The following is a 21,868-nucleotide window of genomic DNA, read 5'->3' on the forward strand; positions in this document are numbered from 1 at the left end:
TGCTGCTGGTTGCAGTTTCTCTGCACATGGTAGTAGTTATATATTAGTTCATTTTATGTATTTTTAGTTTTGGATTTGCCTGATCCTCCTTCTCTTCTCCAATATTTTATGGTGTTTAGTATGTTCCTTTCTTGGGAGTGTTCCCTAGCAAATGTCACAAACATACATACCTACCATATTAATATATGGGACATGAGTGTTATGTACTGGCAAATGGAAATGCATGATCTTCAAAACAATAGCAAAGTCGCTGGTGATATTAACTTGTTCTTTTAATTTGCAAAATCAAATTCTATTTTTAATTATTCCTGACATCAGGTCCTCTGTGGCAAAGCAACAAAAACAGAAGGAGGGACAAAAGGAACAAAACAGCACTGATATCATTGAGTAGGGAATTAAAATCAGTTGAAGTAGAATGCTTCTGTGATTCTATAATAAGTGTTAGGGTATTGGTTGCAATCCTGTGTTACTATCATTACCTGGTTGAGTGCATAGATGGTTCTAATTTTTTCTGTACCAGACACATCACAGTGTGGGACCGACAGAGGTGAGGTACAACTATGCACACCGAGGACCAAAGCACAGCTCACACCACAACCTCTCCATGGTCCTCCAGCTTACTCTCTCTCCCAACTATTGTCTTAACGTTAGAGCAGTCAGTTGGAAAACAGTGGTAAAGATATCCCTCTGGTGTATTTTTAGGTCTCCACACTTTTTGTTTTTAATCACCTCTGCAATTACTGTGAAGTAGGAAAGGACCTTGGGAGGGTCATGCATCTACGAAACTGATATAAAATGTTCCCTTTGGAGAAACAGTTCTTTGCCCCCTGGTGGTGAATTAATTTTGAAAAATATTACAAAACATTTTTAGGAAAACTTACTTGAAATGAAAAGGAAATACTAATTGCTTCACTGAATACAAGTAATAATAAACTGCTAAGCAGCACTTAATGTGTCAAACATAATTAGGAAAAATCCTATTGTGAGCAAGCTCCATAAATCTTTGATGGTCACTGCAGAATAGAACAAAAATAGTTTGATAACTGCATGAGATCTTCAAGATTTCAAAATCATGTTTCTTACTTTTCTTTTTTGGGAGGGTTAACACAAATGTCTTGAGAATGTAGTGTAGTCTTGAGAATCCCTGATTTTCAGTGTTCTTACTGGAAATGGACTGTGGGAATTATATTCATTTGAACAGTGTCTATAGATATGCCTCTCTCTGGAGATTAGTTATATTATCCATACATTGAGAGCTCTCATTCTGGGAGATTAGAATAACATTCCCTGGATGAAAATTTAAAAAGAGGTGTACATACTTCTAAAAGTTGTCTAGAGCTTTTCACCTTGTGTGTGCTGAGCATCTCCATATGTAACTAGACTACCAGGGTGTCATGCTTGGATTTGTAAGAACAAAATTGACATTGGAAGTCATCCACGTGCAATTTAAACTACAGATCGTTTTGAAAGGTATCAAGAATACATTGTTTAAAAAGATGGCATAAGCCTTCTAATCACTGATTTTGTTTTGCCTTTTAATACTTATGCCCCCAAGATTTCTGGCTAAGACAGTGCTCCCCCATGTTAAAGTTCTTCTCAGGAAAATACATATTAAAATTTAATGACAGTTTATTTTACTGTCGTGTATTGCAGCAAAATGTTATACATTTATGCTGGGAAAAGACCATTTATAATGATTAGGGCTTTAATCATATGCTGCCTTTCTATTAGGCTGATATTCTTGAATGAACCCTCTTTTCCTATGAAACAGTCATCATGTGAGCCATCTTGTACAATAGCAATGCGGATTTGGGTAGTTTATCAGTTTGGAAAACAGCATCAAGGGTATGGCAGGTTCAGCAGGCAGGGATTGTTTGGGTTTTGGCATTAATGATGTAACATGAAAAAAAAAGAGTAATGTAGCTAAAAGAGATGACTGAGCTGCCCAGACCAGGCATGAATGAGCTATTTCCTAAATAATATTCTTTCATGTCTGATGGACTGTAATAGCTTTCTGTTTTTAGGTCTGTTGCTTTTGCTCCTCTTTCCATTTCCACATTTCTTTCACATTACCTTGACTTATGTCTGGCCTAAGGTAAGAGCTGGTCTACACAAATGGCATATTCCTTACAGATCTTTCTGTGGGCACGGCTGCTGTAAAGCGGTCCTGTGCCCCCTTCTTCCCGCACTGCCACGCTGGATGTTCCCTTTCCCCGGTCTCCGCTCCACACGTCTGTTTGCATCGCTAAACGCGAAACTGCATTTGCAAGATGGTCTGACTTCGGAAAAAAATCCCCTAAAAAGGCAATAACCAGAGCGCTTGCCGATCGAGAGGGAGCACTGCAGGACTCCTCGGAGCGAGGTTCCTGCTTCCTCGCCGCTTTGGCAGGAACCTTCTCTTCCGGTGCGAGTCCTCGACTGTCCTTGCCAGCTGTGAAAGCATCGCTGCCTGCGCTGTGCTCAGTCCCGCGCTGCTCGGGGAACAGCTCGCCTTCGGCTCTCCTCGTGTAGTTATACAAAGGGTTTCTTTTCCAAGGGGAAAGCCAGTTTAAATCGGGCAGTCTCCTGCCTGCTCTGCCCTCTTGTTCCTGCTGCCTCATCGGGGTTTGCCGTCCCTTGCTTGTGGGAGTGCAGCTGTTTGTGGGTTGTGCTGTAACTTGGAGCAGTGAAATGTCTGAGTTTTTCTGTGCGTGTGTCCGTATGTGTGCGCAAGTGGGGTGGTTGTTGTTGTTTTTTTTTTAAACCGGGGTAATGTCAGTTATTTGATTTATCATATGGCCCACACCGAGTGGCCTGAGCGCAGCTGAGGCAGCAGCGGCCCCGAGGTGGGACCCAGCGCCCGGGCCGGGGGAGGGCACAGGGCACTCAGGCCAGCTTTGTTAGCACAGAGAACCAGTGTCACTGTGCAAACTCGTGCGGAGCACCTAAACCACACTGCCCGAATAGAGAACTGGAACAGACTGCTCTTGAATTGCTGGAGATAAGGTTTTATCTTTCGGAAGAAAAAGGGTAGTCCCTTAATAAGGTCTTTCCCCTGGACGTCTGTGATTCATTTGAGATGCCGAAATCGCAGGCTGTTTAGCTATTCAGAATGTGATCGTGTGAATCCTGCTGGGCTTATGAAGCATGTTGGTCTTTCAGTGCTGTTAAAAACGCTAATAATAACTGGCTCATGCCTCGGGCCTTGGGTGCTACTGTCAATTAGCGTCAGAAGAGAGATTTATTTAAACAAATTATTTCTGGATATGCTTCTTTCCCTTACAAACCGGTTTGTGAAGTTGAGCTTTGTGGCCGAGTGCACCTGACTCAGTGACACCTCCCTGTGTGTGCAGGCAAACTTGGAGCACAGAAAGAAAATGCCATCCTTGCCTTCACAGTTCTCCATATTCTTAAATTAAAGGAGCTGTCCCAGCTGCAGAGACTACACACAGGATTAAAGACCTTTCTCTGATCCTCTAGCCATTTAAATGTCATGTCTGAGCCACAGAAAAAAATACTAATACCTCCCAACAGGAGTAGTTTTAGACAGTGATGAAAAAGCCATGTGTAATCCTCTACCTTCCCTTCTATCTTTGTGCCAGAATTTACAGTAGTGAGATTTAAATCGTCCTCACTGGCCACTCAACTCACCAGCCATCACACCTGTGTGTCTCTGGGAGTTTCTCACATGTGCTGTCGCAGGCTCATAGTGAAGCCAAGCATTGCTGAATTTGATTATGTTTATTTTGTATTTTAAGTCTTTCTCTGAAGCCAGGACAGAGAACTGACTTAAAATTTAACTGATTTATTTTATATTGAGGGAAGACTAGTGTGACTTGGATTAACTGAAGTGTTGGACTATGGGGAAGGACACTAATGACTCAACTTCATAAAGAAGAAAACAAGAATGAGAAGATACAATGTATCATTATTATGGTGGTGCTTACAGCTTTTTAATAGCATTTTAGCATTTTCTTCCCCAAATTTCAGTATTTATGCTTGGAGTACAGAACAATTTTAATGGAAACATTTAAACTAATCTCATAGTCTAGAAATTTTTTAAAAATCCTTTTTTAGAAACGTTCCATGCAGTATTAGGCCTTTGGTTCTAGGGGTTAAGGACTGAAATAAAAACGAGTATTTAAACTTCTCACTTTGTTAAAAGCAGTTGGGATAATTTAACTATGTTGACTTAAATATAAGAAATCTCTTAAATGTACATTTTAAATAATCATAATTCCATTACCATTACTGCATTTTCTTTCATCCTATTATTCTTTCTAAATTCACATTCCTCTTGACTGAAAGAAACCACAATTTATCTGAAGAATTCTGAGGAATTTCTTTCAAAATAGCTATAATCTGCTGTGTTCTCAGAAGGGTTGATGCCACGAGCCACCTGCAATTTGTGGTCAGTGTTAGGGCAATTTTTCCTAGTCTCAGCGAAATGGAATAGGTGACCTGATTTTATCAGGTTTTTTGAAGGCTAATTTAACAGTTTCATCAAGAGCAGCCAGAGGTGAATTTTGAAAGGGGTCGTTTTCCGTAACAAATTCCAAACGGTGAAAAATAAGATTGGGGTAAAAAATGCTTCTCCTCAAGGTTGATCATTGCATTAGGTCAACTTAACTGAGGAGGCTTAGAAGCTAATGAGGCAAAAGGAAGTAGATACAGAAAATATGGAATGAGTGAGTAGGAAAGGAGAATTTAGAAAATTTTTTTAATAGGAATGAAATTAGGGTTAATCTCACGTATTAAAAATTCTTTCACATGGTTTAAAAATAATACTACCTTATCAAACACTTCATTTGCCCCTGGTTTCTGGGGGCATTTTGCATCTTTATATTTTGTACTACAACCTTGTTAGTAGGTAACTGTCTGATTCCAAAGCTGGTATTTTTGTGCAATAAAGCTTGAGACTTGAAAGCAAGGAGAATGTAAACATACTGGGCAACAAATTTATGCTATGGATACTGCTGTGCAAAACAGAATAAGAAAATAAGGATGTGGAAAGTAACTGATCTATACCAGATTCAGTTACTAGATCCAAACAAAGCAGATGAGAAATTAACTAGCCCATGAATTTTTCTGTATTTTGTCGTTCTCTAGAAAAGGATTGTGTTTTTGGCTCTGTAATCAAGTGGAAGGAACATTTTGAAGATGATTAGAATGAACTGTTAAGTGTCCCTTTATAAGAAAGATGAATTAAAAGGGGTCTACATAGGACACTGTTGGCTAAATTATAATTTCCTGGCAAATGGATTTAGGTGTCTATTTAGAAAGCACAGCCAGAGGCAGAATTGTGATCCTAAAAGCCCAGTGGGCATGCATATTGGATATGGAAACATGAGTTTAAATATCCATCTAATTAATATTTAAATAGTTTATACAAAAGGGAACAGTTTCAATAGAAGAGAATACCTATGACTACTCTATGAGTTGGAAAATCGATAATGGTTATGTTGGTTGAAGTCCTTACTCTGGATTAATCAGAGTGTATTTTAAAGCCACATTTTGCTATTCCCATGGAGTGTTCAAGGCAGTGCTCTGCTATACAGTGATGCTGTAAATTGTGCCAGCTCCTCTTCGGTGAATTCAGGTGCAGATCTGATTGGCATTTGGGTGGGGTTTTTTTAATTGCAAAAACTACTTTCTGAACTCGATTTAGTTCATGGAGATTTTGGAGATGAGCGAGTCTGTCTTTTCTAAAGATTCCCATGGTGAGTCCCTAACCACGCCCAGCTGTGAGACAGACGGAACAGATGGGGTGTGCCAAGGAGTCGGAACGTGCCAGAGAAAAGTGATTTAGTGCTCGGAATTTGTATTGTTCATCCATTAGGTTTCCATCTAATTTCTCACTCGCCGTTCAACGTGAAACATTTCACATTTATTGAAGCGAGGAACGGAAGGTCCGGGGGAAACAGCTGAGAAATCTGGTTGATGCTGATCATACCCTGCAGTGATTTCGGGGTGAAACAGGTTACAGTGGTCAAACACGCCCTTAAGGAGTTCGTATTAAGCAGAAAGTCGAGAGAGGATTTAGAGCGGCGGAGGTTTGGGGGTGGGGGGGCTCAATCCCACGGGGGCGGTGCCGGCCCCCCCCGCTCGGTTCCCGGTGCGCGCCCCCGGCCCGTCCCCCCGCGCGCGCCCCCGGCCCGATCCCCGCGCGCGCGCCCCCGGCCCGGTCCCCGCGCGCGCGCCCCCGGCGGGCAGGGCGCTGGGGGGGAAGGGCCGGCACGCGACGCCGCGCGCGCGGGGGGCGGAGCAGGCGCGCGCATAGGGCTCGTGCCCGCGGCCCCGCCACTGCGCGAGCGCCGGCGGGTGTCTGGCCTCGTGACGTCACGGCCGGCAGAGGCGGCGATTGGCCGGGCGGGGAGCGCCCCCCCTCCCGCGGGAGCCGCCGCTGCCGGGGCCGGGCCGGGCCTGCCGCGTCTCTCAGTGCGGAGCGGCCACTGCGGCGAGCGCGGCCTGCGGGAGCTCCGGGCACGGCCCCGCTGCGCCACCGCTCCGGCGCCGCCACCGCACGCGGCGTCATGGCCCGCACGCGGCTCGCCCCGCGCCCTCGGCTGCTGCCGCTCCTGGCATTGCTCGCGCTGCTGGCGCCCCGCGCCCGTGCCTGGGACAGCGGCGACCTGGAGCTCTTCGACCTGGTGGAAGAGGTGCCGCGGAACTTCTACGACTTCCTGGGGGTGCAGCAGGTGAGCGAGGAGACCGAGCCCGTCCCCCGCCGTTCCCTGCCCCTTCCCGTTCCCGCTGATCCCGCCGGGCACGGCCGTCCGGGCTACCCCCGAGCCCCGGCACGGCAGCCCCGGCTCCCCCTGAGCCCCGGCCCGCCCCGGGGACGCCGCCGGCCCCTCGCCCGCTCGCCCGGCGCTGTCGCCCGCACCCTGCCCAGGCCCACGGGCCCGGCTCCCGAGGCTCAGGCCAGCGCTCTTGTCCCTTCCCAGCCTCTCCCCTCCCACCGCGGGGGTTCTGCTGTCCTTCAGGTGCTGGTCTATTTCATATCCTTCCGGCCCCATCATAAATCAGCGCTCCCTCTCCAGCTGTACCTGTGTGTGCTCCTGCTGCCTGTTGCTCTTCTGAATATATTTCTTTTTCTCCAAATACATCTGCAAACAGGCAGAAGTAGTTTCTGAGCTTCTTCCACTTCCCATACATATTGTCAGTATGGCTGTTTCTCACTTTTCCCTCGTTCTGTATAGCTGCTGGTTCCTTATCTCCTTAAGGTTTTGCATCTCCATGTGTTGCAGCTCGTGTTTTCTCTCACGGGTGCCATGCGGTAGACTGTGACCTTTGGCTATGGCAGTGGCTTATAGATTATTGTATTTGTTTACTTGCCGTGTATCTTCGTTATTGTGCATGGTTTTCACCTCTTTTTGATAAGTAACCTTCGGTTAATTTTCATGTCAGTGTAGTCAAGACAAGAACTCCTGTTAGACACGCTTTTATCTCATGGTTGTTGTGTATATTTTAGATGCACTTGCTAGTTTTGCTGCTGCTTGGCATGTTCAACTTGTATCACTTGTCCTGGCTCCCGCATGATGCCTTTCCTTCTCTTTAGAAGGTCTCATTGTGTGACCTTGCTCTTCATGCATCTTAACCATTTCTTTGACTCTTTTTTCCAGTCAGTGTTCCTCTCCTCAGTAATGAAATATACAGTTCTTTGTAATCCATTGCTTCACCCAGAGTCCCCAAAAGACATTTTGTTCTTTGTCTCTTAGTACATTGGGTAGCCCTAGTACATTCTCTCCAGTACTACATTACGGTGAGGGAATCTTCTATTCAAATTGTGTCCCTGACAACCTTGAAGTTTATTCTGATGTGGTTTTTGAGAATAATATATTTTCAGGTGTGTTTCATTAGGGCTATGTCTCCAAAGAGAGGGAAGGTGTTTGCAGTATCTAACGGTCCAGTTTTGGAAACTACTGTCTGTGGTTGTTAATAATAGTAGAGGGATTCTGAGTAAGTTTCATCTCTTTCTTTCCTTTTCTCCTTCTTAAGCACTGGTGTTAAGTACTATGGAATATCATTATTTATATAACAAAGCAAACACTGTTACCCACGTTTCACTTTCATGAGCCTTAAAATCTAGGTGTTAATTTCTCAAAGACAATTTCAATGTTTAATAATGTAGGGATACAAAACTTTCTTTGTTTCAGTTAGTGATGTACAGATCTGGCATGCAGCTCTTTGTTGTCATCTTCTACAATCCTTTTTCGCTAGGGCTGAATCTGTACCTAGTGCTGTATGTTTAGCAGAATATGTTAATTTTGGCAAGCAAATATTCTGCTAGTTCACACTTCTAATCATAAAGGAGAGCTTACCTAGCTTGTAATGTGTTAGCAAGGGAAAAGATGGTGGAAGTCCAACACAAGTGAAGTTTTGTTCATTAAGGTGTACAGCAGTTACTCATCCTGTTATTGTAGCCAAGACTGGAGTGCACATTGTGTTGGGTGCTTTGCACGTGCAGTGGAATAGACCAGTGAGCACAGTAATACAGTGCACAGTGCTGAAGTTGGGCTTCAGTAGGAATTTGTAAGTACTGGAAGATGTTGCATAGGCTTAGAGGCTCTTTCACACTGTATCCTTTGTTCCTGCCACTTGCTTCTCCAGCTCTGACCTATACCTGAAACTTCCAACAAGATCCTGGAGTGGGATTTTGGTTGCAGTGACTCGCTCAGCAGCTGCAGCTGTTTGAGTTACGGTATGAGAAGGGTAACCAGTCTTGTGATGAGGTCAGAGGAACTGCACAGATCTCAGGTGTGCTGTATCCTATCTTGGATGTCTTAACACAGCTTCCTTTTACTGTAATGTCTCAATGTGCTGTTTGCATGTTTCTTTGGATCTTCTGCTCTTCTTTAATACCAGGGCTCAGTAGAGCTTGCTGGTTTTTGTGTGTCATTATTGTTTTAGTTGGGATGCTTTTGACTAGAATGCACTTTTTGTAGTTCTGGTGCTGGTGGTTTCATTCTCTGTACTCAGATGGTTTTCTTGGCATTTTAGTACAAGAGAGACACTGTGTGTGACAGTAGCCTTTGTGGCCACACCTTTGGACTGTTTAATTATCTCTCATTCATCAAAGCTTGCTTCCCCCACCCCGGGCCCATTCCTGTTTCATTGCCTTGTATCATGTTCTCATAATTCTTCCTTCATGTACTTTCGGGAGAAGGGAGTCCTTCTCCTTTATGTGGGATGGAACTTCTACATCTGAGATACGGATGCTTAGCTGTGTTTGTTAACAGTAGTATTAATCAGGGCTGCCGTTGTTTTTCTAAACATGTCATCTTGTGTTCTGAAAAAGCATAGGGAATGAGTCCAATACTTCCTGAAGGCATTAAAGCAGCTTAGGGTTTGATGGGAGTGGCACTGACTACTTGTTGAACTCACACACAGTGTCAGAAGCTGATGTTGACCTTAACTGACAAGGTGCAGAAGGCATTGTGGGAAGTCCTGTAGCTCTCAGGCATGCTTTAATGAAGCCTCTGGCTGATGGATTTTTCACTCAGATTGGAGAGAAATGATTGTTTTGTTTTGTTTTGTTTCTGGTCTACACTTGCAGCAGTATGGGGTTTGTGTTTTGTCATTTCAAGGGCCTTGTGAAAGCCTCTTGGCATGGCCAAGTAACTCATCCAGCTCTGGAGGGTGTTAGCCTGGAGCTGCTGTGGTGTTTTCTATGATCAATGGCAGATACAGAGGATGATGTAATGGAAGTGATTTTTGTTGTGATTGTGGAATGACAAAGGAAGAGAGTGAGATTGTGACCGTCTTGGCTGTTTAATAATTGACCTCTTCAAGGGGGGGGTTGACTGAGGAATTTACAAATGCTCCCAGAATGGTCGAGCTTGGAAGGGCCCATTTTCTCCACCCCCCAAGTGTTAGGGCTGAGTATCTGGATTGATTAGGAAATATCTGAATTTTGTACAAGGATACAATCTATCCATTTGTTTTTTCATCAGACCTAATAGTAATACAGTGTAAGGAAAAGTATTGTTATGTTGTTACTGTAGCTGTTCTGAACAATGTGGGAATTGCTCTCCCTTCCCTTTGTTTGGTTGTTCTTAAGTTGATAATGTGATTAAATGAAAAACTCACTTAAATGATTGCTGTTCTCAAGAAGTTTGACCTGGCAGAATGGAGGGATAATCTATTGCTTGAGAAAAGGTTATGTTTCCCTGTTCCCCAAGTGGTTACTGAAGGAAATGGAATCATAAGCTCTTGACAGATCAGATGTAATAATCATTCCAGTAATCACTTCAATATAGCCAGTTTCAAACCAACAAGAGGAACAGAACCAAATAGTATTCTTCTAAAAACTCAGATGAAGCAGCAGCAATGACCTAGAGTTTATTCAGACTCAGTAATATGATGACCTGTTTTCTGAAAATGAGAACATACAAATGCGATGTCACCTTCTTGGAAAAATTCTAGGAAGATCTGAGGAGCTACCAGCTTGCATGGTGAAAAAACAAACTGGTGAAGTTAATTTCATCATCTTTTATAGCTTTCAGTAGCTGATACCTGCATGAATATGATAGTCTCTGGATGAATCAACTTGGCATGAGTTGAACTGTTAGATCTCTTTCCTAAAATATGTTTTTGATTATAATTTGTAAATATGGCTTCAAGGGTATGACATGTACCTCCACTCTTCTTGGCTTGCAACAACGAAGGAAGGCACTACAGGCCCCTGAATGTCTTTTCAAACTTTGTGATATGGATCTTGGATACAAGGGATTTGGTCAAGAAATTTTTAGGAAATACTGTTTTGAAGATGTGTTAAAGTGCCTGAGCTGTGTTGCTGCAATTGGCCTGCGTGGAGCAGCGAGTCCTGTGTCAGTGAGGCCAAGGAATGTCTGAATAAGGCTTTGGCTTTAAGGGAACGGGCTGGTATTGAAAGTTGTGCTAGGCCTGTGCAGTGTATGAAAGCAAACACAGAAACTTTCTCTGAGCTCCCTTTGAGGCAGTAAAAGAGGGCCCGACAGCTCAGATTGCTGAGGGAGAATTAGCATAAGTGGGACTTACTGGCCAACACTCTGGATAAATATATAATCCCTAAAAATGGTGAGAGAGAGGTATTTTCTTCAGTATTGTCTTATGCCTTCCTTGTGGCAGGATATTTGTTTTGAAGCAGGCTCTAATCTGTGTGGCTTTGCTTTGGAGAACTAAGAGTGATTTGTCCCTGTCATTGCAAGGTGATGCATTTGGTAGATGAAGCTGCAGCACAATGTCAGAGCTGCCTGTACAGAACCCGGTTTTGGTCTGACAGCCTGCAAGAAGATGTTGGTGTGTGTTAGCAGCTCCAGGAAACTGCAAGGCAGGAAGGCCAAGGAGTTGGATTTCTTTGGCTGTGGGAAGCCACAATCTCTCTGGATGAGCTGGATGTGTTGGGCTAATGGGCTTCTTTCAGGAGCACTGGAACAGAGGAGCTGTTGTAGCAGGACCTGACAGGGTTGTGCCTGTAGAGTGCAATGTTTGGTGTTGAGGCATTGGTGTCCATACTGTTTGCATTTCAAGGATTTTTTTGTTGTTGTTGAACAAATTCCGGGCTGGATGCATGAACTCAATGCCTGTTTGTGTTGAAGTGTGTTGTTTGTGCTTGTGGTTTCACATCTTACAGTTGAGTTCTATCCCAAAGGAATCCTCTTCATCCACTGTGGGACTGTTTCATGCTATACAAACAGGGGGTACAATAATGGAGTTTGCTTTACATGTGCAGTCCTGGCTGCACAAAAAAAATGAGACGGATGCACCTCTAAGAGTATAGTTCATAGTAAATGGCTGATACTGGATTTTACCTCTTTACCTTGTCCTGTAGGAACCTTGCCAGGAATGAACACCACAAAAAATGGTGTGGCTTATATTTATGGTATTATGAAGTGTAACTGGAGACTGAAGAAAATTCTCAGTAGTAGGGTTTGCACAGTCTGTTTTATGCAAGTGCAGTGGCTGATAACATGTATTACTGCACTTCTAAAGTTGTGAATTCATCTCTTATGTAAGTAAAGTTCTTGGATGTAGATTTGGTAACCTGTTTTTCAAAAAGAATGTCAGTCTTTGAAGCTGTCACTGTTGTATCATCTGGCACTTCTGTGGTTCTGGCTTTGAATGAGTGACTGTCCGGAAAAAACTGTAGATAGAACTATTTTGCCTGTAGAACTTCTGGGAAACTTTGAGCACATAGAGTAGTCCCCTCAAATGGGAAGAAGCATGTGAGGGAGAGTTGTATCTATTCAAGGAATAGTCTCAACTCCTTTTCAAGCACAGCCTTTCTGTCTTGATACAATTCTGTCTTCCCTGGCAGTCAAGGTGCATGTAAGTAGGGCAGGGAAGCAGAAATAAGGAGGGGATAGCCCAGAAACTCTGCAGTTTGTTCTTTCCAATGACAAGCTGGATCCCACTCCGTAGACATATTTTGGTTGCTCTTCTAACACTTCAGACTGTTCTCCTCCCTGCTGCTTTTTAAGGTTATTGTATGTGGGTGCAGTGTTACTAAAATCCTGGAGTGTGCATAATCTGCAAGTGTTTTAGTGAAAATCTAGGATGGTATCAGTGCTTCAGTCTCTAAGCTTTGGAAGTGTTTGATATAGTGAGGCAGAGCTTCACACACCTGGAATTATAACATCACTTTTTCAGGTGATTGTGTTAAAACTACGAGCTGTAGGCTATTCTTTCTTTGTTTTGTAAGATTATTTTGTCTTGCATGACAAATGGGATATTCACTGTGACCTTCAAAAGTCTCGGGCCATGAAATGACATGGAACCATGAGCAGCTTTGTGTCTGTTACTGACTTTTGAGGAAGCAAAGTTGTGATTTAACTAGTGATTGAACATCATCTCTGATGGTCTCAGCCTGTTTCACAGCTGTTTTCTACTTGTTGTTCAAAATGCATGTTAAGGAGATCTAACTCAGAAGTCATTACATTTTAATGCACTGTCAGTTGAAACATCAGAGTTCTCAGTTGGAAAGATGAAATATGTTTCAATTTTCTTGCTCCAAACTTTCAATACTAATTAACAGACCTAATACACAACTAGATGATAAATAGTAGCAGACCTTTATTTGGACAGTGGGATATTTTAGTAATTTTCCTGAAACTGCATTTGTTGTAAGCCCACAAATATACTGTCAATATCGAGGCAGTAACAGTCCATTGCACCAGTTCAAACAGAAATAACATTAGAAACTCCAAGTTTGATTCTAGTGGCTTTAACTGTGATCTCAACTCATTCCATGTAAATAATTGTCTGGGTTTTTCCGGGTATGTTATTCTGACAAAACTTTGCATCCATTTTGGTTTAAAACTTCCTGTTTGAGTCTGTTACTTTTAAGTTATATGTGAAACTGAGATTTCCAGCAGTTCTGGAAACTCTGCTTTTCCTAAAAGATGTAAATTATTAAAATTGTGTGAAGTCATCATTGCAATTATTCACTTGGATCCTATAGAACAAAGTTGATCTGAACTGTGGAGTAGTTTAATTGCTCACAATTTAATTGTATACCATAGAGAAACACAAATGAAAACTGCTCCCTCTGTAAGTGAGAATGGTGCAGGATTTGTGTTTTAACAGTGCTGAACTTCCAGGTAAACTGCTGACAGATAATGTATTCTGTTCTGTGAGCCCTGCCCTGATGTTTTTGTTCACTATTGTTGCATATAAAAATGATTGAAACATCTAGAGATGTAAAACTGACATTTCCCATAAAAATGGGTTTTCTGTATTGTTGTCTCTTAAATATCTGCTTGGAAGTTGTCCAAGAAAATCCAGAGGGTTTTTCGCTGTCATTGTTGTCTCCATTCTTAAAGACACAAAAGTGTTTCAGAATCTACCAATTTAAGCAGTTTTAAAGACATTTAACGTTCTTGGACACTTCATTCATAAAACACTTTTTTGATTTCTTTCAAGTTACCTTCTTTCTTGCTGTGTGGAAGGATATACAGCAATAGGGAACTACTCTATTTGGGAACCCAAGGGATATGCCAAGTGCAATGAAAAGGATTAAACGAGCAGTCTTGAATGTTTGGGGCTTCTTTTTTCTGTCTGTGGCAGGAATAATGTTTCAGCTCTTTTTCTTTATCCTTCTTGCTTCACTAATCCTTTGATGATGTATCCATAATAGCTTGATTTTTCAAATTGCAGAAATTAAAAATGGGCTATTTTTCCCCCTAAAAATTCTGCGTTTGACTCGTAATTCATTGAAGGGAGTGGCCTGTTTCTTGGTGAGGCCTGACAGGTGCCCTGTGCTGGTGGCCTCTGGTGCCTGCAAGAAGCCTGGATGTTTTGTGCCTGTTCCTTTGCTGAAGGTTCCCTGTGTGTGCCTGTGTTGGTATCTAAAACAGCTACATCATTGATCTAAGAGTTTTATAAACAACATCCTGGTGGCCTTTTGCTGCTTGCTGTGGATTGTGGTCAGATGTTTGTCTCTAAAGTTGTCTAAAGAAAAATCTTAGAGGCAGCCTTAATTTCTTTCTGTTGAGTGATAAACCTTCTATGCTCCACCTAGAGTCATTTTGCAGTTAAGATTAACATGGTTTCCTAATCAGATCTAGAGAAAACTGGCTTTAAGGGAGATGTTTGGAGGTATCTGTGGTGCCATTTTAACTTTAGCATGTGATAAAATTTAAAAAATAAAATGAAAATTCAGCATATAAAATGTTCCTTAGTTGGCTTTGTACTTCTTGTGTTCTCAGCAGAGGTGGAAACAAGAGCCTGTGGTTCTGTTGAGCAGCTGAGCCAGTAAGAATGAGAGTATAAGTGGTAGCAAAGGTTTTTTTCATCTCTAAGGAGGAGTCTGATATGCATTAATTTCCTCCTTTTATTCCTTTTAAAATCTGTAATGTTTTGGTTTTCCACAGCATCCTAGTGGGCTAACAAATTTCACACAACATTAGAAGTTTGTTTCTCTCATTTTTAATTTTTTTCCCCTGCAGTCTAAAATGGTTGGCTTTCCCAAAATTAGAAGGAGATTTGCGGTTTCTGGGTTTCTTTTGCATATTGTTTGTTTGTCTGTCAGCCTTGTTTGGATGTTACTAGCTCTGTATAGAAGTGATTTGTAACCAGTTTATGTATGTGGGCATGTGTTGTACAGGATGTATGTTACAGCTGTGCAAATGACAACACAGTTAAAAGCAGGATTGTGTTCCTGGGCTCTCTGATGAGGGATTGCTCAACTCCAGATTTCTTAAATGACCTGGTTTGCAAGCCTTGCAAACTGTTCTTGGTGTCAAATGAGCAGTAGGATGAGAAGTGAAGGAAATTCATCAGCAGTCTCTGATAGATCTGAAATTCTTCCTTCTCAGTGTTCATCTGGAAAATGCGTGGAGAAAACCAGAAGATGCACAGAAGCTGTTGAAAGGAAGTCACTCTGCAATCTTTTTTTAGTGACTGAAGAGGGAAGGAAGAACTAGAGAAGTCTCGCCACTTGGGCTGTGGACTGTAATTCTGAAACCTGCTGACTCCAAGGCTAAAGTAACTTCGTTTGTTGAAGGGAACATTCAGTGCTGATAAGGGCACAAGAGAGCTGTGAAATAGCCTTATGGCACAGATTTGGGGGGAATAACTTCTCCTTTAAAGGGCAACAGTTGTTTTACCTATCCCTGAAAATATTGCAAATGATTTTTTTAATCTGATTGATCAATGTTTTATTAAATTTCAAGCTGATTTAGACTAGCATTTATGTTAATAATTGCCATTTCATAGTCAGTGATTCCTCTGGTGTTCTTCGATGGGCTATAAATACTGTGATAGGAGAACAGAAGAGCTCTGTGCCATTTATCTTTGTGGCAGCTGTAGCATTAATTGCTGTTCTGGATGTTGTGTCTCACAGTGGCTGCTACAATGTTACAGTAGAAAGAAGTCTGTAAAATTTCATCCTATATGGAAGCCTCTTCACATTTCCTATTAAGAATTATTAATAATCTTATACAATTCAAGCATTTTTGTTGATTAAAAATTTGAAATAAAGTTGTTTCCAACCTGAGTCTACCTACCCATTGAATAAAAAGTATTTTTGTCAATTTGTAACTTATGTGGTTTGTAGTTTGTTCTACTGGATATTTTTCTGTTTCTGCGTCAGTAGCTTTTCCACACTACAGACCAACCCAGCAACATTCAAAACAAAATAATGAATCTGAATGTTGGGTTGTGTCTGTTGAGAACAGGATATCAACAATAGTTGAAATACAGATTGAGGGCATCAGCCAATCACTTCTTTCTTGCAGCTTGCAAGGATGAAAGAATAAACCTCTTCTGTACATAAGTTATATACTATATTTAAAAATTAGGTATAGCTGACTTACAGTCATTCTCAGTTACACAGTACAGAGTCCCCATGCTGGAGTGCACCAGTACTCCATTTAGTAAATATTTTTGATCTTTGTGTTTTCTGGTTGAGTAATACTAGGAGCTTAACTAGAAAGCAGTATGTTTTAAATTTTTTTAAAAATAAATAAATCTAATTGTCTGCTGGACCCATAGAGACTAACCTGCCTATCAATGAGTTACTTACTAATTTCATCAATCAGGATAATTTAGGCCTTTTACACACTTACACTTACCTTTCTTACCTACAAATGGATATGATCTACAGATACCTTAATTTTCTAGTGGAGGTACACTCTGCTCATTAGTGCACTTAGGTTGAAGGACAGTAGCTGAAGTAGATCAGTAGCTTACTGGTTTTCAGGGCCCTGTTATTCATTGGTTGAAAGTCACTGTGTATAGTGAGATATTCTCTTGTACACTGACTGTGCTGCAAGATACTCCTTTGGTCACTGGAGATACCTACTGCTTTTGTCTTTCTAAATTTTTGTCTTTTCCTCAGTGGTGACATGCCCTATGGCTTCTAAAGAGGATCCATGTTTTGGATAAACTTAAATCACTTAAGAAATAATGTGATTTTTAATGTTATTTGCAAATGAGAATACTAAACACCCTTGACTTGCCTTTGTTGCAATGTTTAACAGTCTCCTATTATGTCTCAAGTGATGCATCCTGATGCTTGAGGGCCTGTTTTCATTCCCTGTATCTTCTTGTCTCCAGTTAGGACACCCCTCCATGTCATCCATAAGCTCCGTGGATGCCTTCAGGAAGTGCTGGATGCTGTCCACGTGCTGTGCCTGGCTTCCTTTCTTGTTTCTTATTAATTATGTACTTCCGTAAAACCTTGCACTTCTTTCTTAAATAAAAACAACAAAGCTGGTGGCAATAGATGGTGCCACTTGGGAGCACGTGTGAACCCAACCATGTCCATTTCCCCCCTGTGCTTCTCTCAGCCGCCACAGGTTTTGAGCAGCAATGTTCAGAGGTGCCTTCCTGATGGTTCCTTTCAGGCTGATGCTGTACAGAGGGTTTGCTGAACTGCCAGCAGCGTGTCTTGGATCCCGTAATGGTTATAGTTGCCACTGCAAGCCCTGCCCTGTGTAGGCAGGGTGTAGTTAAAGGCAACAGTCTCATCTATGCTGAATCTTTTCTCTCTCACTTTTTTGCCAGACCACTTGGTTTGCAATTCTCTTGCCAGTGTCGTATCTACCCAAAACACGCAGTGTCACCCATGGGCTGTGAGATTTCTCTGCATGTTCGGCTCTTCAGGTTGTCATTGAATATCCTGACTGAAGCCAGTCCCAGCACCAGTCCCAGCACCAGTTCTCCCGCAGAATACCTTTTAGCTGCTTATTCTCTGCCCCAACAACTAGTCATTAAACTTTGCTTTTTGTATCCTGTTCATTAATTTTCTATCTGTAAGACTCTTTTCTCCCATCTTGTGGCAAGTTAGTCTCTTTGATAGCCTTTGGTGTAGAACCTTGTCAGAACCTTTTCCAAAATGGGGCTATACTGTGTCTGCTGGATCTCCTCTCTCTGTCCTTGCTGCTGCACTCCAGTGCCTCAGCTGGGTTGATGAGGGAGGCTTTCCCTCTTCAGAGGCCATGCAACACTTTTTCCACGAGACCTTGTTTGTCCCTGTCTGCAGTGACTTTATTTGTACAGCATCTGCTGCCTTTAGTAAAGGTGGAGGACAAACTTTCTGGTCTGTAATTCCCAGGATCATTTCTGGTTTGGGTTGGGTTTTTTTTCCTAATATGTGTGGCAGGCTGTGAGGTCCCTGGTGGCAGTTTTTTTCAGTTCTGGGTTACCTTCCTCACCTGCAAGTGTGCAGCTCTGTATTTAAATTTCGTTGAGCAGTCTCAGGTAAAGCCAAGGTCCTGTTGACTTCCTAGCATCTGATTTGTCTCTTTGGAGTAATATGTCAGTATGTTTATTTCAAATTGAATTGGATTCTCTGACCTGTCTACTGCAAAGAATGCGTTGGTGTGGGAATGTCCTGAACATCTCCAACAAGGAAGGTTCATTCAATAAATTATTAAATTGCACGGTTGTACCTTTGTTCCTGAATGAAGCTTTTCATAGTTGCATCATCAAACACTCTGTAGCATCCTGGTTTTTTATTACATTTAAAGAAATAAAGGTTTTGAAAATCAAATAAATGCCACTCTAGTTTGCTTGGACAAATATAAAAGTCCTTGGTAACATGTTGGAAGGAAGGAATCAACATGGTTTTTAATCTGTGCGTTCCATGAATTCTAGTGGAACTGGCACAAACCCCCACGATGTTGCTTGCGTAGTTACTGACCATGAGAGAGAACAGTAACTGCTCTTACAGTTTTCCTGTTTGATTACCTGCTACACATGAATGATGAAGCACATTTTCATGGGAACTTCTGCTTTAACTGAGATATCTGGAGGGAGTTCAGGAATCAGTTCTATGCTGCTGGTCATTTTTTTTGAGTAACTGTCCTTAACACCACAGTCTTGGACAGTAGTTCTCTTTTCAGAAGGTAAGATGGAAGGCTTTGGTTTGCTTTACTACTTGAGTTAAGACTCAAGTGGAGTTGTTCCTTTATAGCATAGTAATTCTCTAGATTTATTAATTTTGCAGCAAGGTTCTTACTCTGATGTACTTAAGTGTCTTGCTTTTGAAAACAATGAGATTATCAACGTTGTTTGACTCCAGTTATTGTAGTTTTGATGGTACCACATAGAAGCGATGCCCTTGCTAATCGCTACTGGTTTAAGGAAGATTTTGGTATTGCATTATTTCAGTTATATAAATCACAGCGAAAACTTCAGTTTTCGAGTTTGTATCAAATGCTAACACTGAGGAGGAACATGTCAGGGTTTTATGAAATACCCTCACTTCCAGAAGTTTTTTTAAAGGGAGAAACTTGGTGAGATATATTTTGCAACAGAAAACTTGTTTGAAATACAGGAACTTTAATTGAATATGTTAAAGGTAAAAGTTGCATTGAATAAAATTTATTGAATTTTAAGGTTTTAGTACAGTTCTTTATTGTAAAATCAGGGTATATTTCCTTCTAAATAAAGTTGAGCCATTGATCTGTTTATCGTTCAAGGACATGATAAACTCATACTTCTATGTGCTATCTGAAGGAATTGAACCCTGTCCCTAATCCTGTGCTTTGCTCCATCCTGTGCATTGCCCTGGCTGTCACCAAGAGATGTGACTTCAGGGTAGACTGCACTCTTTGCCAACAGCTGCATATCTGAGTGATACACTGAGAGGTCAAGTCTGAGAATGCCAAGAGTGTCTAGAAAAAAGTGTGGGGTAATAAAAGACTAAATCAGACTGTTTTCTGGGAAGTCTTAACTTTGTAGGTACAATGTGTTGGGTGCAAAGTTCAGATAGTTTCATAGGAGAGGTGATGGGGATTTATGTTTCCTATTTTGAGCTCCTTTAACTGTTGGACCTGGGATCATCCCCTCAAGGCTCCAATTTGTCATAGCAAATTGCAATATGTAGTTGCAATTGAACATTATTTAGTTTGCAGCTGATTTTTATCACACGTGCCTTAGCTTCATCTTGATTTTTGAGTAAAACCATAATATTTATCACTCTCTGAAGATGTGTGTTTGAGTAGACTGTATTTTAATCCAAAATGTTTGGGTAATACTACACTGGCCAGCATAAAGGGATTGAGTTGGAGAGAAACATGCTCGAACTAAAAGTGATACCCCAACAATACAGAACTTAAATCTTGATACTACACTTCCCATTTCAATCATGATGTTTAAGAGTTTTCAGCATAAAACATTTGTTTGCATTCATTTTGTAGTATCTGAAAGCCAAAAAGTAAAAAAAGAGCTCTTGTATAGATTGCCATTTTGCATTCTTCTCTTCTAACACTTGTCTTGAATACTTCTCTTCTAAATGTATTTGTGAATATAAACACTATTTAACACTGAATATGGATATCTGTATTTTATCTGTATTTTCTTTCTAAGATGTAATTTCATTTGTCTTCCTTGTGTTCAACTTCCTCAAAGTTCAGATTTTTCAAAAAATATTTTCTTTAAGAGAAAATCCAACTGGTATTATTTGGACAACTGTTAATAGGGGCACAGTATCTTCTTAAATTTCTGACCTAAAGGAAGTAGAAAGTTGTAAAATGTGAGTTTCTTCACTTCTGGAATGTGTGAGATGCATTCCTGTAGCTTCTCTGCTCTCTTCTAACAGATTAACTCAAAGACACTGTCATTGAATTAATGATATCCCGTTATTATCAGGGTATTGGTTGTCCTGTCTGCTGTCATGAGATATGAGAGCCTGACATGACAGCTGGTTAGACACGATGGGATTGATACTGTGCCCAGGAAAGACAGCAATGGACTGGGCTGCTTTCAGGAATTGATTTCTCAGTCAAGGTACAATTCTATCTTGATCAGATATTCAATATGTTACAATTCAGCTAAGACAAATATACAAACTATTTCCCATTCCAGCTGCAACTGTAGAACTGCCTGTTGCAAAGCCCAACACCCGCCCCCACAGCTCACACGGGAGGGCACTTGTGGAGTCTGATGGGACTGCGAGCCCCAAAGGAGAACATTTATTATAGTCATTGCATTCTTCACCTGAGTGTCAGAGTCACATGGCAGGTTGGTGAGATGATTATTTTGATTGTTCTTAAAGCGCAGCTTGCTCAAATAGAGGTGTCTTTTGGACTCTCCACTGGCAAGGTGTGGGTGGATAAAAAAAGTCACACACAAAAAAATACCAGTCCACCCCTCCAAAAAATATCTATTGATGCATTTAGGAATGAAGGTAAGAATGCCTGAAAGGATGGTACCTGGTGCAAGTTGGCAAAGCTGGGAAATAGCAACTATACTGCCATGGGAAAAATCTGGTCTTCTGTTTGGTTATATGGTGAAATCAGTATGCCACTTAAAATGAGATGTTACAAATCTCGAAGTGATGGTCAAAAGAAAAATTAAGTAATCCCTGGAGGATGTTAATCTTAGAGTGTTGGAGCAATCTGAGCAAAACATATGAAACAATCCAATGTGTTGTGAAATGTGGGAATTAACAGATCCCTTCCCTGCCCTCATTTACTATTGTGTGTGGGGGGGGGTTGTTGTTGGTTGTTTATGTGGGGTTTGTTTTGGTTTTTTGTTTGGAGTTTTTTTGTGTGTGTGTTTTTGGTTTTTTGCTGTGTTTGTGGGTGGGTGGTGTTGTTGGTTTTGGTGGGTTTGGGAGTTTTTGTTATTGTTTTGGTTTTTTGGTGATTTAGATTTTTTTTGGTGTGACTAAATTAATATACCAGTTACTAATTTCCTAGCTATGCTATACTAGGAGCAGTTGAGATAATTTTTCAGCCTAGAAAATGCTGTTCTGACTCTTAACCCAGTGCTTGTGCTTTGGATTCTACTGTGGGTCAGTAGTAACAGATTCATACCCTACAGAAGTAGCATCTTGAAAACAGGACTTGTTTTCTTAAGGGTCTGTCTTGTAATGACTTGGTTGCAGAAAAACCTCATTGCAAGAGGTGAGAAAATACTTTAGGTCAGTTATACTGGTGTAATATCTATCCCTTAG

General features: G+C 41.5%; 1 protein-coding gene across 1 annotated transcript in view; it reads left to right on the top strand.

Annotated features, from left to right (window-relative positions):
- The first annotated feature begins 6,348 nt into the window (after nucleotides 1-6,348).
- The window catches only part of DNAJC1 (DnaJ heat shock protein family (Hsp40) member C1), a 106,818-nt gene continuing 91,298 nt past the window's right edge, over nucleotides 6,349-21,868 (top strand). The window contains exon 1 of the mRNA XM_071560175.1: nucleotides 6,349-6,677. Within this exon, the coding sequence (XP_071416276.1) occupies nucleotides 6,513-6,677 (165 nt within the window). The 5' untranslated portion in view covers nucleotides 6,349-6,512. The remainder of the gene's footprint in view (nucleotides 6,678-21,868) is intronic.

Source organism: Pithys albifrons, chromosome 7 (assembly GCF_047495875.1).
Source record: "Pithys albifrons albifrons isolate INPA30051 chromosome 7, PitAlb_v1, whole genome shotgun sequence".
Classification (NCBI taxonomy): Eukaryota; Metazoa; Chordata; class Aves; order Passeriformes; family Thamnophilidae; genus Pithys; species Pithys albifrons.